The sequence below is a fragment of the Chiloscyllium plagiosum genome, chromosome 16 (assembly GCF_004010195.1).
Source record: "Chiloscyllium plagiosum isolate BGI_BamShark_2017 chromosome 16, ASM401019v2, whole genome shotgun sequence".
In the NCBI taxonomy this organism is placed as follows: Eukaryota; Metazoa; Chordata; class Chondrichthyes; order Orectolobiformes; family Hemiscylliidae; genus Chiloscyllium; species Chiloscyllium plagiosum.
In genome coordinates this window covers 33,808,869-33,821,219 of record NC_057725.1, presented here as the reverse complement: position 1 = coordinate 33,821,219, position 12,351 = coordinate 33,808,869, and the positions used below count along the sequence as shown (strand labels likewise).

At 39.9% G+C, this 12,351-nt stretch overlaps 1 protein-coding gene across 10 annotated transcripts in view; it reads right to left on the bottom strand.

Moving 5' to 3' along the window:
* Positions 1 to 12,351, bottom strand: part of plekha7b (pleckstrin homology domain containing, family A member 7b) — a 470,220-nt gene that overhangs the window by 70,774 nt on the left and 387,095 nt on the right. For 8 of the 10 annotated variants that reach the window (XM_043705777.1, XM_043705778.1, XM_043705782.1 and 5 more), the window contains 2 exons: positions 2,969 to 3,049; positions 999 to 1,064 (listed from right to left, as the gene is read on the bottom strand). In XM_043705777.1, coding sequence (XP_043561712.1) covers positions 999 to 1,064; positions 2,969 to 3,049 — 147 coding nt within the window. The remainder of the gene's footprint in view (positions 1 to 998; positions 1,065 to 2,968; positions 3,050 to 12,351) is intronic. The other 2 variants (XM_043705780.1, XM_043705784.1) reach the window with 1 other exon arrangement.

Genomic DNA, 12,351 nt, shown 5'->3' with positions numbered 1-12,351 from the left:
TTTCTCTCTTTAGTAAACACCCATTTTGAAAACACACTAAAAAGTGATACTGGAAACCAACAGGAAAAAAAATAAACAAGCTGAGAAGCTAACAGAGGAACGAGAATAGTCAGGATGAATTAAATTAGTTTGCTAAAATAGTTAAACTGAGGAATAAGTTTTATTCCTGAGGAAAAAGATATTAAAAGTGTGAAGTCACGTAAGTAGAATAGGATCTTGAAAATGAACATAACTACAATTCAATTTCTGGCATATTGGTTATTATTACCCACAAAGAGCTGCTCCTGATATTACAGCTACATTAATATTTGTAGCACAATAACTGCCTGGAAATCTTCTGGAGGTGGCAAAGCATGATCTATGCTTGCTGTCTCCCAATGATAATTCAGTTGTGAGTGGGTATGTAGCAACTGGAGAAATCACAGATGGAAAGTCAATAATTGCTGCATTGCCAAGTTCACCAAGGGGAAAACCTTTCAACTGTAAAATTATTTATTTATAACCCCAGTCAGATAGTGCTCCAAGGAGAACTACATTTTATTACTTTTGTTTTAACATATATATCATCTCAGTTCAAATGTTCTGGCTACATGGTAGCCCAAGTACAGTAAGGAAATGAGGCAAGTTTAAATACAATTCCATTTGATTAAAGTTCCAGTCAATAGATATATGATAGATTGTGGTATTAAAGCATGTAAATATGGATGAATTAGGTTTAATCTCTGCATTTATGTTCATCTTGGCTTTAACATCAGTTCTTACCCCTGGTCAACAAGAACACAACGTTAATCAACCAATAGCTCTGACACAGCACAATGTGGAGGGAATTCTGGAGACTATGGGGTCAGATAGTGAACTCTTCACAGCTAAATAGCTTGCCAACACTCATTGTTGAGAATCAAACTAAGGAAGAGTACTGTACAGTTCCAGCTTTAAAGAATTCTTGAATAGGAGCTGCAGGGGAAAGTCGTGGAAAAAGAAAATCTGATGCAACTTACATCAGCGTTGCTTTCAGCAATTTTAACTGGTTGCACAACACGTCTGATTGGTTCTTGTCCAGTCACCTAGTATAAAAAGATAGGATGATGACAGCCAGCAGAAAACTATAAATTGCGATCCAACCAACTCCCAAAGCAAAAGTTTTTACTCCATGAAGAATTAAAGTACAAAGCCTTTAGTAAAACTGCAATTGAACATTCAACAAATTAGCTTTATTATTAAACCAGTAAAAACCAAAAGTAAAGCGAGAACAGACCAAGGCAAGGAATTATGAAAAAGGGACAGTATAAGGAAATGACCAGCAAAATCTCAAAATCAAATAAACCTCACAAATTTATAACCTGTTAAAAGACAGAATGAGTACTTTCTCAACATTTTCTCTAGCACTTCCATTTCAGATATTAACCTTCATGAAGATGATTCAGGTGGTTAGTGGAGGGGTCAGTAATATATTTATTTCCTTCGTTGCATCACCATTTGGTAATGGTGGCTGTGGGTCCCACGCCTAAAGATTATTTTCCAGTGAGCCTTGCTTGGAAAATGCATGCCTGAGATTATCCACTAAGTGCTGAATGTGGCTCAGGATGATATCCCACTCCCATCATCGATGAAGTACCCACCAACATCAAAAACAAAGAAATGACCATTGGTGATGTAAGCATGCCAATACTACTGTTAAGATAGCAGATCAAGAAATGATGTAGAAATCCTGTCAATAATTGCCCAGTTCTATGTACTGCTTAAGTGGATCAGATGAGAAGGATGAAAACCAAAAGTCTTCTGATGTGTATGGAGTGGTATCCCCAATTGACCAAATCCCTTCAGGAGAGAAGAAAATTGGGAAGGTAGTGGAAAGATGAAAAAAAAAGCAAATATATTTCTCACATGGTGGTCATTCTAACAAAGAATTAACGACGAAGATCAATACAAACATTGAATGATAAACGAAGCATCAGTGATAAACGCATAGCAACCACACATCCGTAATCTTCCCTTTACGTCAAACACTTCAAATTCTGAAATATTAACACATTACTTTCTGTTCAAATTGTAACAGTAAAGGAAGTGAATTTTAGCTGGTAATTTGCAGAGCAAAGCATTACTTTACAGATCTGCTCTTCAAACTGTCCTACAATAAGCTGATAACATCCCTCCACAGTTAGCATTTATTTTGTCTGGATAAGAAATATATTTAACCCTATTTCCAGATTATTGTTACAATCCACCAAAAGACTTAAATCAACTTAGCTACAGTAACATCTTGCCAAGGCATCCTGAATTATTCAAGTTGGTCAACATAAATTCACTGCAACAATAAGGATAAAGTTTTTTGATTTGAATCAATTTAAACTAACTACACCTTTGTGCTAAACTATCAGGAATAATGTTGATCACACAAAAATTGAAAGCTATGGCGCACAGTAAAATGCTGCACTTTGCCGCCACAAACATGCTTTATGTTGCTTCAATAGCCTTCCTTAAAGGGGCAGTATCTTTATGAAAAATGTGTTTATCATAGGGTGCGGGAATATGCACATGAATGTGCAAATATATACATGTACATGTGTTTAAACTTTCCAGTTCTTCTGATGTCATGAGACAAATTGCACTGAAATGCAACATTGCAGGAGCTTTTATTTATTTAGAACCAAAAGACTGCTAAATTATTTTGATATATGGTGCCCCTTTAATGAAATCAAAACACACGCTCACGCAAGGTACATACAAACACAGTTAGTTTTACAAAATCTTCAACAGTACAAAATAAATCTAGCCTTGCAGCCTGCAATGGAAGACCAAGCTTTGAAATCAATATTTTAATTCACAGAAATAACAGCACAGACCAAATCAGTCAGAAAGGGGAACACTGATTTCTAAACATTGCATATCAAACCATGGTGGAAAGCAAGCTGCTGATGGAATAGCCACATGAATTGCTTTTTATTTCAGCTGGAACAAGCAGCCTTACTTGGAAACTGGGTCGAAACGTTGGTGTGACTTTCGTTAAGATTCTGTGAACCATGTTGATCAAAGGTATATTAGATTTCATCTGTTCCAAACAGAAGAGGAATACATTTCATTACAATAATGGTGACTGCTTCCTTAGGATCATATAAAGTCACCAAAGCGAAATGTCACAATTCCAAACAATGCTTCAAAGTATGATGCATGTATCAAACCATTCCATAAATAGTCCTCCTAAGATTCATCAACTGCCCTCCAGCAGGTCATAAAATGAGCTTGTAACATCAACATCTTACATTTTACATTCACCTTCACAGATTTAAAAGCTTCCATGCACTCTCACTTTCATCAGCCAAGCAAAAACTAGACATCCGTCTCATTTTTGAATTGCTGTTTCATTTGCTTAATTAACAGGAGTCCATGCATTTCAAACGTAAAATGGTTTATGCTAAGCACTTTGATACATTTTGTCATCCTAAGGTATTTTATAAAGGCAGGGTATTATTATTCTTTGGCTTTTCACCAAACCTATGCAGAGACTGCAACAGTGCTGTAACTGACTCTGCCACTAGAGGGGGGCTCTAGCCCACAAAACACAATCATGAGGAATACAGTTGCCAGAATTTACCATCAGATACTGTTGTTGATCTGCAGCAGCCATTCTCAGTCAGAATACAAAAGCAGAACTCAAGAACAGGATTGCATGGTCCAAAGGATCTTCTACAGCACCACTCACAGTCACACACATTAGCCCAAGCAATTGGAACAAAAACATTTCCAGCCTCCAAGTTTACTGAATCTTAAGCTGGGAAATGTATGAATGTATTTCAAAATTACAACAAAAGTCAATTTGTTCAGAGTGAATAAGCACAAAATATAGAAAATATTCAATTTTAAAATTAAAGCTACGTTGATAAATTGGAGTGAACTCCTAAAATTTCACTGACTCGATAGAAGTCTCCAATAAATTGCGTGTCAAGGTTAAACATACTGAACCTATTTTTTATATTGTCCAGCTAAAATTACTGCCTTTACTTTTGGTTCAACAAGTCTCTCCTCTGAATGAGTTTGTAACTGGACAAAAGCAGAAATTAAACACATCACCTGAGTACACAAGACTGCCAAGGAATGCATATGTAATATTAAACTCAGATTTCAGTAAAATTATAATTGCAGTAAAGGGGCACACAATCAGCTCAGCTTTGTCAAGTCGAAGCATACAGTACAAAGTTGTGTTAAATCTTTCTAATGCACTGGTTCGACCTCAAATGGAGAACTGTTGTTGATCTAGACACCACAGTTTAAAAGAAAAAGACATCAAGGCCTTGAGGAAGGTGCAGAGTAAATATGGGTAGATGGCACCATCAATGGTAACGCCCAAACACCAAGATTGTTGTAATTCAGAGCAAGCTTGTTCAAGGTTTTCAAAATGTAGAAAGGATATGACAGAATAAATAATGTGCTTTTCTGTTGTTTGTGTTATCAGCAAAATTGCTGCAGTGTTGTAACAGATTCTGTCAGGTGGGGGGGTGGGGGAGGTGAAAATAAATCCAATTTATAGGACAAAACTATGAAATTTTAAGAATTTTTCACTAGACATTGCTCTGGGACACTCAGGAAAACAAAACTAAAAAAAAACTCCTATCCTCTAAGATACTTCCACAGCACTACTCAAAAGCTCACATTACACAAATGCACACATTCTCCAGTGTCCAGCAAGCTAAGGTGAATAACCAGAGGGCAGAGAGTTAAGGTACTTGGTCTAAAAGGCAGAATGTACTTAAGAAAAAAAAGGTTTTTTTTAATATTGCAAGCTGGTATGATTTACTTGTAATATTCCAGCTGAAACAGAGATGGAAGAAAAGTCAATAAGGTTTTTCAATAGGAAATTGGATAAATAATTAAGGGTAACTTTATTAGGAATGGGGAATTAGCAGTGGAATGGTAGTAGTTCTTTGACTGAATATTTGGGAGGAATGGTTAATAAGTTTGCAGATGACACCAAGATTGGTGGTAGAGGGGACAGTGAAGGTGGTCATCTGGGAATGCAGCGAGGTCTTGTTCAACTCAGCCAGTCGGCTGAAGAATGGCAAAACTTGAATTTAGATAAATGCAAGCTGTTGCATTTGATGGGTCAAACCAAGGCAGGACTTACACAATCAATGGTAGAACGCTGGGGAGTGTTATAGAACAAAGATCTACGGGTACAGGTTCCAGCTCTTTGAAAGTGGAGTCACAAGTAGACAGGGTGAAGAAGAAAGCTTTTGGCATGCTTGCTTTCATCGGTCAGAGCACTGGGTACAGGAATTGGGATAGTTTGTTGCAGCTGTACAGGACATTGGAGAGGCCACATCTGGAGTACCGTGTGCAATTCTGGTCACCTTACAATGGAAAGGATACTATCGAAATAGAAAAAGTGCAGAAAAAAATTTACTGGGATGCTACCTGGATTGGAAGGTTTGAGTTATCATGAGGGGTTGGATAGGCTGGGGTTTTCCTCTGGAGTATAGGAGTCTGTGGGGTGCCCTTGTGGAGGTTTATAAAATCATGAGGGGCATAGATAAGGTCGATTGCCAATTGCTTTTCCCCATGGTAGGGGAAATCTAAAACAAGAGGCTGTAGTTTAAGGTGAGAGGGGAGAGTGGAGAGATACAAAAGGACCCAGAGGAGCAATTTTCTTTCTCCACAGAGAGGGTGGAGAGTGTCTGGAACAGGCTGCCAGAAATAGTGATGTAAAGAGGGTACAATTTTGCAAGTTAAGAAATGTTTAGACAAGTTAATGGATGGTGTAGGCATGGAGGGATGTGGACCAAACAGGCAAATGGGACTAGTTTAATTGTGAAAACTGGGTGGCAATGGCAGGTTGGGCTGAAAGGCCTGCTTCCATGCTGTAGACCTCTATGACCCTGATTGTATTTGGACAGCTTTTCCCTAGGGGAAGAAAAAGTAGGATGGGTTCAGGCATCTTTTGATAATGGATCATGCTGTGTTACTATGAGACACAGAAACTGAAGTATGGTGTCAACCTACTGAGTCTGCTTCGCCATTCCACAAAGTCATAGCTGATCTGATCATCCCCAATTCTACTTTCCTGCCATTTCCCAAAAAACCCTTGGTTTACTTAATTAAAAATCTGCCTCAGTCTTGAATATACCTAATGACTCAATCTCCACAGCCATACAGATTCACTTCACTCAGAGGTAATTCCTCCTCATTGCAATCTTAAATGTGCAACCCCTTCCTTAATCTGAGATTATGACCTTTGGTTTTAGACTCTCCAATGAAGGGAAACAACCTTTCTACATCTACCGATAAAGTCCTTTAAGGATGTATGTTACATAATCTACTCAACCTCACCTCACAAGACACAATCTCTCCATACCTGCTTTCAGCCTTGCCAAACTTGTCAGGATTGTCTCCGATGTTACCTATAAAAATACTTTGCAGCCAATATTCCTTGGAGGGCTCATGTTTTGAGGGATTTTTGGAAATTGATTTATCCTGTGAACATACCTTGAGTGGTTTTATTTTAAAGAGGCTATTATGAGTTCACTATTGATATTGATCTTTTTATTTTAAACAAGGCCCCCTAGGAATCACACCTTGCTTGCTGCAGACCAAGCTGGGGCTGTTTTCAAAACAGCACTCGACTTGAAGAGGTTCTTGTTTTATTTGGCCAGATTCTGTCCAACTGAGCTAAGAACCAGCAGAGTTGGAGGGAGACCTGCTGAGAACAATTGCCCAGTTGATCTCTCCAATTTCTGACAAAAACAACTCTCTGTAGCAATTCAGGGTGAAACTTATTTTTTCTTTTGAACGGTTGATTGAAAGAACATCCCAAGATCGTACTTCTGCATCTGCAAGGCAGAGACAACCGTGCATTGTTTGTGACGTGACCACACATCCCCAAACATCAAAGCCACAAATTTCAGAACAACCCATGCTTAACTCTTTTAGTCAACGGGTTATTCTTGAAGATTACGTTCTTCGTTTTCAGAAAGCCAATTGCTGAAGAAAAATTGGTTTTTCATTTTTATGCTGAATTTTTATACATCTGTACCACTGATTCTAAGTTTACTAATGATTACACCTTTATTGAATAAGAAGTTTTCCTTTTGATAATAATCCATAATTATGCTCATTAAGAACCCTGACTGATGGAAGCTTGATGTTAAAACCTGATAGAAATTGGATACTTAATTAGTCAGGGAGAAAGTGAGGACTGCAGATGCTGGAGATCAGAGCTAAAAATGTGTTGCTGGAAAAGCACAGCAGGTCAGGCAGCATCCAAGGAACAGGAGAATCGACGTTTCGGGCATAAGCCCTGAAGAAGAGCTTATGCCCGAAAAGTCGATTTTCCTGTTCGTTGGATGCTGCCTGACTTGCTGCGCTTTTCCAGCAACACATTTTCAGTACTTAATTAGTCATCTTGATAACTGGGAAAAAAAGTAGCGAGACTAGATGGACATTGTACTTTTGCAGCCTGGTAATAGGAAATGGCTAATTTGAATGAAATGCTATAGGTTTATCTTTTTAACAAGTTTCAAACATGAAATTAAGAAAGAAAGGATTTTCATGTCAATTCAATGTGATTTCAGTGATCCCCATCCTCCCTTCTACCTGTGTTTTAGGTGGCCATTTCCACACTTACTTTTTAAAAAGCAGATAAATACTCAAATAGAAATGCATTAGTAACTGTTAACTAGTTAAAGTTATCAGCAAACATGCTTAATTTGAAAGAAGCTGGCATGTTTATGAAGCACAATAATCTGAATGGTGGTACTCATATTGCAACTTTAAAAGACATCTGGATGGGTATATGAATAGGAAAGGAGGTTTTGAAAAGATCTGTAGCTCAGGTTGAGGTTCTGGATGTAGATTTATTCACTGAGCTGGAAGGTTCATCTTCAGACGTTTCATCACCATACCAGGTAACATCTTCAGTGAGCCTCTGGATGAAGCACTGTTGGTGTTTTCTGCTTTCTACTTATAGGTTTGGCTTTCCTTGAGTTGGTGATGTCATTTCCTGTGGTAACATCATTTCCTATGGTGATGTCACGTCTTGTTCTTTTTCTCAGGGGGTGGTAACGGGATCCAGGTCAATGTGTCTGTTGATAGAGTTCCAGTTGGAATGCCATGCTTCTAGGAATTCTCGTGCATGTCTCTGTTTGGCTGACTCAGTCAAAGTGGTGTCCTTCCTTTTCTGTATGTAAGGATACTACTGAGAGAGGGTCATGTTGTTTTGTGGCTAGTTGATGTTCATGTATCCTGGTGGCTAGACTTTTGCCTGTTTGTCTAATGTAGTGTTTGTTACAGTTCTTACAAGGTATTTTCTAAATTACATTACTTTTGCTTATTGTCCACACAGGGTTTTTCAAGTCCATTAGCTCCTGTTTAGTGTGTTGGTGGGCTACCATGATGCCAAGGGCTAGAGTCATGACTAGGAAGGGTTAAGAGAGATATGGGCCAAGTGCTGGCAAATTGGACTAGGTTAGGTTGGGATATCTGGTCGGCATGGAAGAGTTGGACCGAAGGGTCTGTTTCCATGCTGTACATCTCTATGACTCTATGACTACAACTGGGGGATACACAACAAAAATTGCAGCCCAAACAGAAACAAAAGATATAAAAATCCCATTCGTGAAGTAGTGTAAAAAAAATGCCAACATGTCCAGAAACGAATCTGACTCACACTATACAGCAAAGCACAAGTAGAGAAAACAGAATAGTCAAGTATATCTTAAATGGAGCCACACACACTTGTGTGGAAAATCAACTCGCTCTTCAACACGATTATAGGCACCTCAAAAAGAAATGCCAATTTTCACTTTGACATTTTAGTCCTGAGGACATGAATTCCTCCACACGGGGAACAGTCTCCCTTCTAATGCATTGTGAATTTACCAAAAGCTTTATGTAAGATCAGTAGACCTCTGTATGTGGCTTTCTGTGATTCTATCTAGCACGTGCAGACCCAAATTCCTAACAAGAGCTACTCCATAGCAATCAACTGACCTTTTCACCTTCACTGACTAAAAGGATTCTAACTAACTGCAGCACCTCTATAGTTGCTTTAGGTTAGATCAACTAATACAGCCAAGTCAATCCTTTAGTAAAGTGCCATTGACAAGAACCGTTTGCTACATCACAGCAAATCTAAGGATTTCACAGCAAAAACGTTGCTGCAGTTGGAATGAAGTGAAATGGGTGGGGTTCCCTGTGGAAAAGACCAGCTTGGCTGAAGCACCTGTTTCGATTCAATGGATCAAAATAATAAGTCGGCAAATATTTTGGGCTGAAATTTGCTTTTTCTGCACTCAGTACAAGTTGCATCAATTTCTTTCAAGAGTTTTTAAGCCATGAAGCCCAACAAATTCTCTCACTTTCTTACCAAATGTAGTGCATTAACTACCGACCCCATCTGTATGGCGTCTGTTACATTCAGTTGATCTAATTTTACCACGCACTATTCACAGAATGACTTTACACTCAGTGGATGCCTGAAAGACCAGCATCCCTTGCAAGTGTGCCATGTTGAAAAAGCCACTGTGTACCAGGAAGAGCACTGAAAATCCGACCTGCTCTGCTCACTGTCAGACAGAATCTCACTATGTCACAGAGGGGTAGATGGCATCACCATTCTCCAACAGGAAGACTGAGGTCCTGGTTGACAGAGTGGTGCCAAGGAGCTCCATGCTCTTCCCAAATGACAGGCAGAGCAGACCACATTACAGGTAGAAGACCCTTAATCCGAACATCCAAAAACCAAAAACCTCCAAACTCTGAAGGTTTTTTGTGAATTTTTTTCTCATTAGCAAGGTTGTTTGGCAAGCACAGTTAACCCAAGTCAACACCCACTCAATGTGTGTCATTCAGATGTGACATGGGAGGGGGGGGGTGTGGCCAAGCACCGACAGGCCTGGGATCTCTCTGTGAATGCTCCCAAGTCAACACCCACTCATTGCGTGTCAATCAGATGAGACGTAGGAGAGGGGTGTGCCTGGCCAAGCACGTTCTTAGAAGTCTGCTCCTCCGGTAAGATTTTGAAAAATTTCACCATTAAACTGTCAATATTCCAAAAACCAAAAAATTCCAAATTCCAAAAAACAGCTGGTGCTGAGCATTTCGGATAAAGGATCTTCTACATGTATCAGATCCTGGCAGCTTGGTCAGAGGTCACCTCCCAGGTCAATGCTGTCTCCACAGTGCAGAATGGGCAGCTATGCTCCATCACACCAGGGTAATGTGACACTTCTCTCTGCCACAGCATACATTTCCCATCAACATCAGGCTCTGCCGCACTTCTTATTGCCTGCAACATCTTACTTCATCCATTGCAACCCTAACACTAATAAAACAGCATGATCTCTGCACTGGCTAAGCACTCACCCAGGGTAACTCACCTGCAGAACTACCAGCTGCGCCCTCCAATTTCTCCTCGTTCAATTCCTTCCTTTCCCTCAATCCAGGAGAATGAACCCATCAGGCTGGCTCTGCCCTGTCAAAGTGGATTGGTGTGCAGCTCCAGGTTCCTCAGTCCCAATGAAAAGGGGGAATCTTGGCCCACATTGCAGAAGACTGCGAACACTTCTGCAAGGATGCCAAGACATCTATGTATGTATTTTCTCTTGTGTCTTGCAGGTCCAGCCAGCATCTTTGGCACTCCAGAGAAAAATGCATGCCTCTGCCAGATGACACCTTCTCCACTCCCAAGGGACAAAATGCTTCAGAGGAAGCATCAACAAAGCCACCTCCTGCTGTCCCCTCATCAGGCCAGATACTGACACCTCATTGGGAATGTTAGGCCTAGAAAATGGGGGATTACAACCTGGCAAAGACCTCACTTTTACAGCTCTGCTCCTGGCCAAATAAGAAATGCCCCAGGCTGCTGGGTACTGCCAGAGGCCAGGCACCTGCTCAGTCCCAGGAATGAAAGGACCCTGTGATGTCAATAATCACAAACTCTGTCCACATGCACAGACAGCAACAGGGATAGCAGTGTGGAACAAGTTGTCCCTGGAGAAGAGATGGGTGTGGCTGGTGCCCATGGATCTTGGTCTGGAATCCTGTTTGACAAAACAGGACATCGAGACTGACCAGAGCAGGTAGGTGCTGAAGTCACCAGGTACCCACGTTAAGTTTTCTTAACAAATGGCTCGTTTCTAAGTTTGGTAAAATACAAAACCAAATATTATTGATGCGAGTTGAACCAACAAGACATGCAATAAGCTATAAATGTAACTGCTGCCTAGCAAGAAACTTGCTGCGTCACTTGTAAAACGAGTAAAAGGTGGAGCGAGATGATCCTGATTTTGAGAGTGTCCTTGCCAATCGTGCCACAAATCTTGCCATAGCCTGTGTCATTCGCAACCCTATGTAACTCTGTCCATCATGTGGCAATGCTGAAAATTACTAACAGTTATGCAACAACTGCATTCACATCAGTACAATCTAGTCACAGACAGAAATATGAAATAGATAAACAAACAGCGAAAAGACATGGGATGGGAAATTGTGAAATTTTACATGAACCAGTCAACCACAACATTGTGCTCAACGGCCACTATTAAATCAATCATGGATGTGATACCTATTTTGTGATAAAATTGTTGAATCCCCAAGCTGTGGTGTTTCAACGAGATGGCAAATGTTTCAGATGCACCTTCATTGTGAGAAGTTCATTTGCATGTAATGATTACTGGGCAATCCTGGATGTGATAACCATTACAGTCTGTGCAAAAGGATGTTATTTTACTGAAGAATAATATCAGTAAATGAGGAACTTCAGAAGTGTGAATTTGGAAAGTGAGCTTCTTAAAGTTACGAGTAAATAAACAGTGAAATTTAATAATAAAATACATAACAAGTTACAAGCAAGAGTTCTAATCGCAGGAATTAAATCAATTGGTCAGATCAATCAGTGCTGTCCCAGTAGTGGCCCACCTCATGATGCAACAGCCAGCAGCTTAGTGATTAATAAAGAGCTCACCCATATTTCAACAAGATACTTAAGTGACCATTGACCATGAAGAGACTTCAATAAATGGAAAGTAACATTTCATAATAGTTAACAGCATATATTCAGAAGAAATTTTAATTTCTCTATACATTATCCAAATTTGCACCATTCCTGCAAAATGTTCAATAGCTGCAAATTAGAGTCATAGAGCCACAGAGACGTACAGCATGGAAACAGACCCTTCGGTCCAACCCGTCCATGCCGACCACATATCCCAAACCAATCTAGTCCCATCTGCCAGCGCCCGGCCCATATCCCTCCAAACCCTTCCTATTCATATACCCATCCAAATGTCTCTTAAATGTTGCAATTGTACCAGCCTCCACCACATCGTCTGGCAGCTCATTCCATACACGTAACACCCTCTG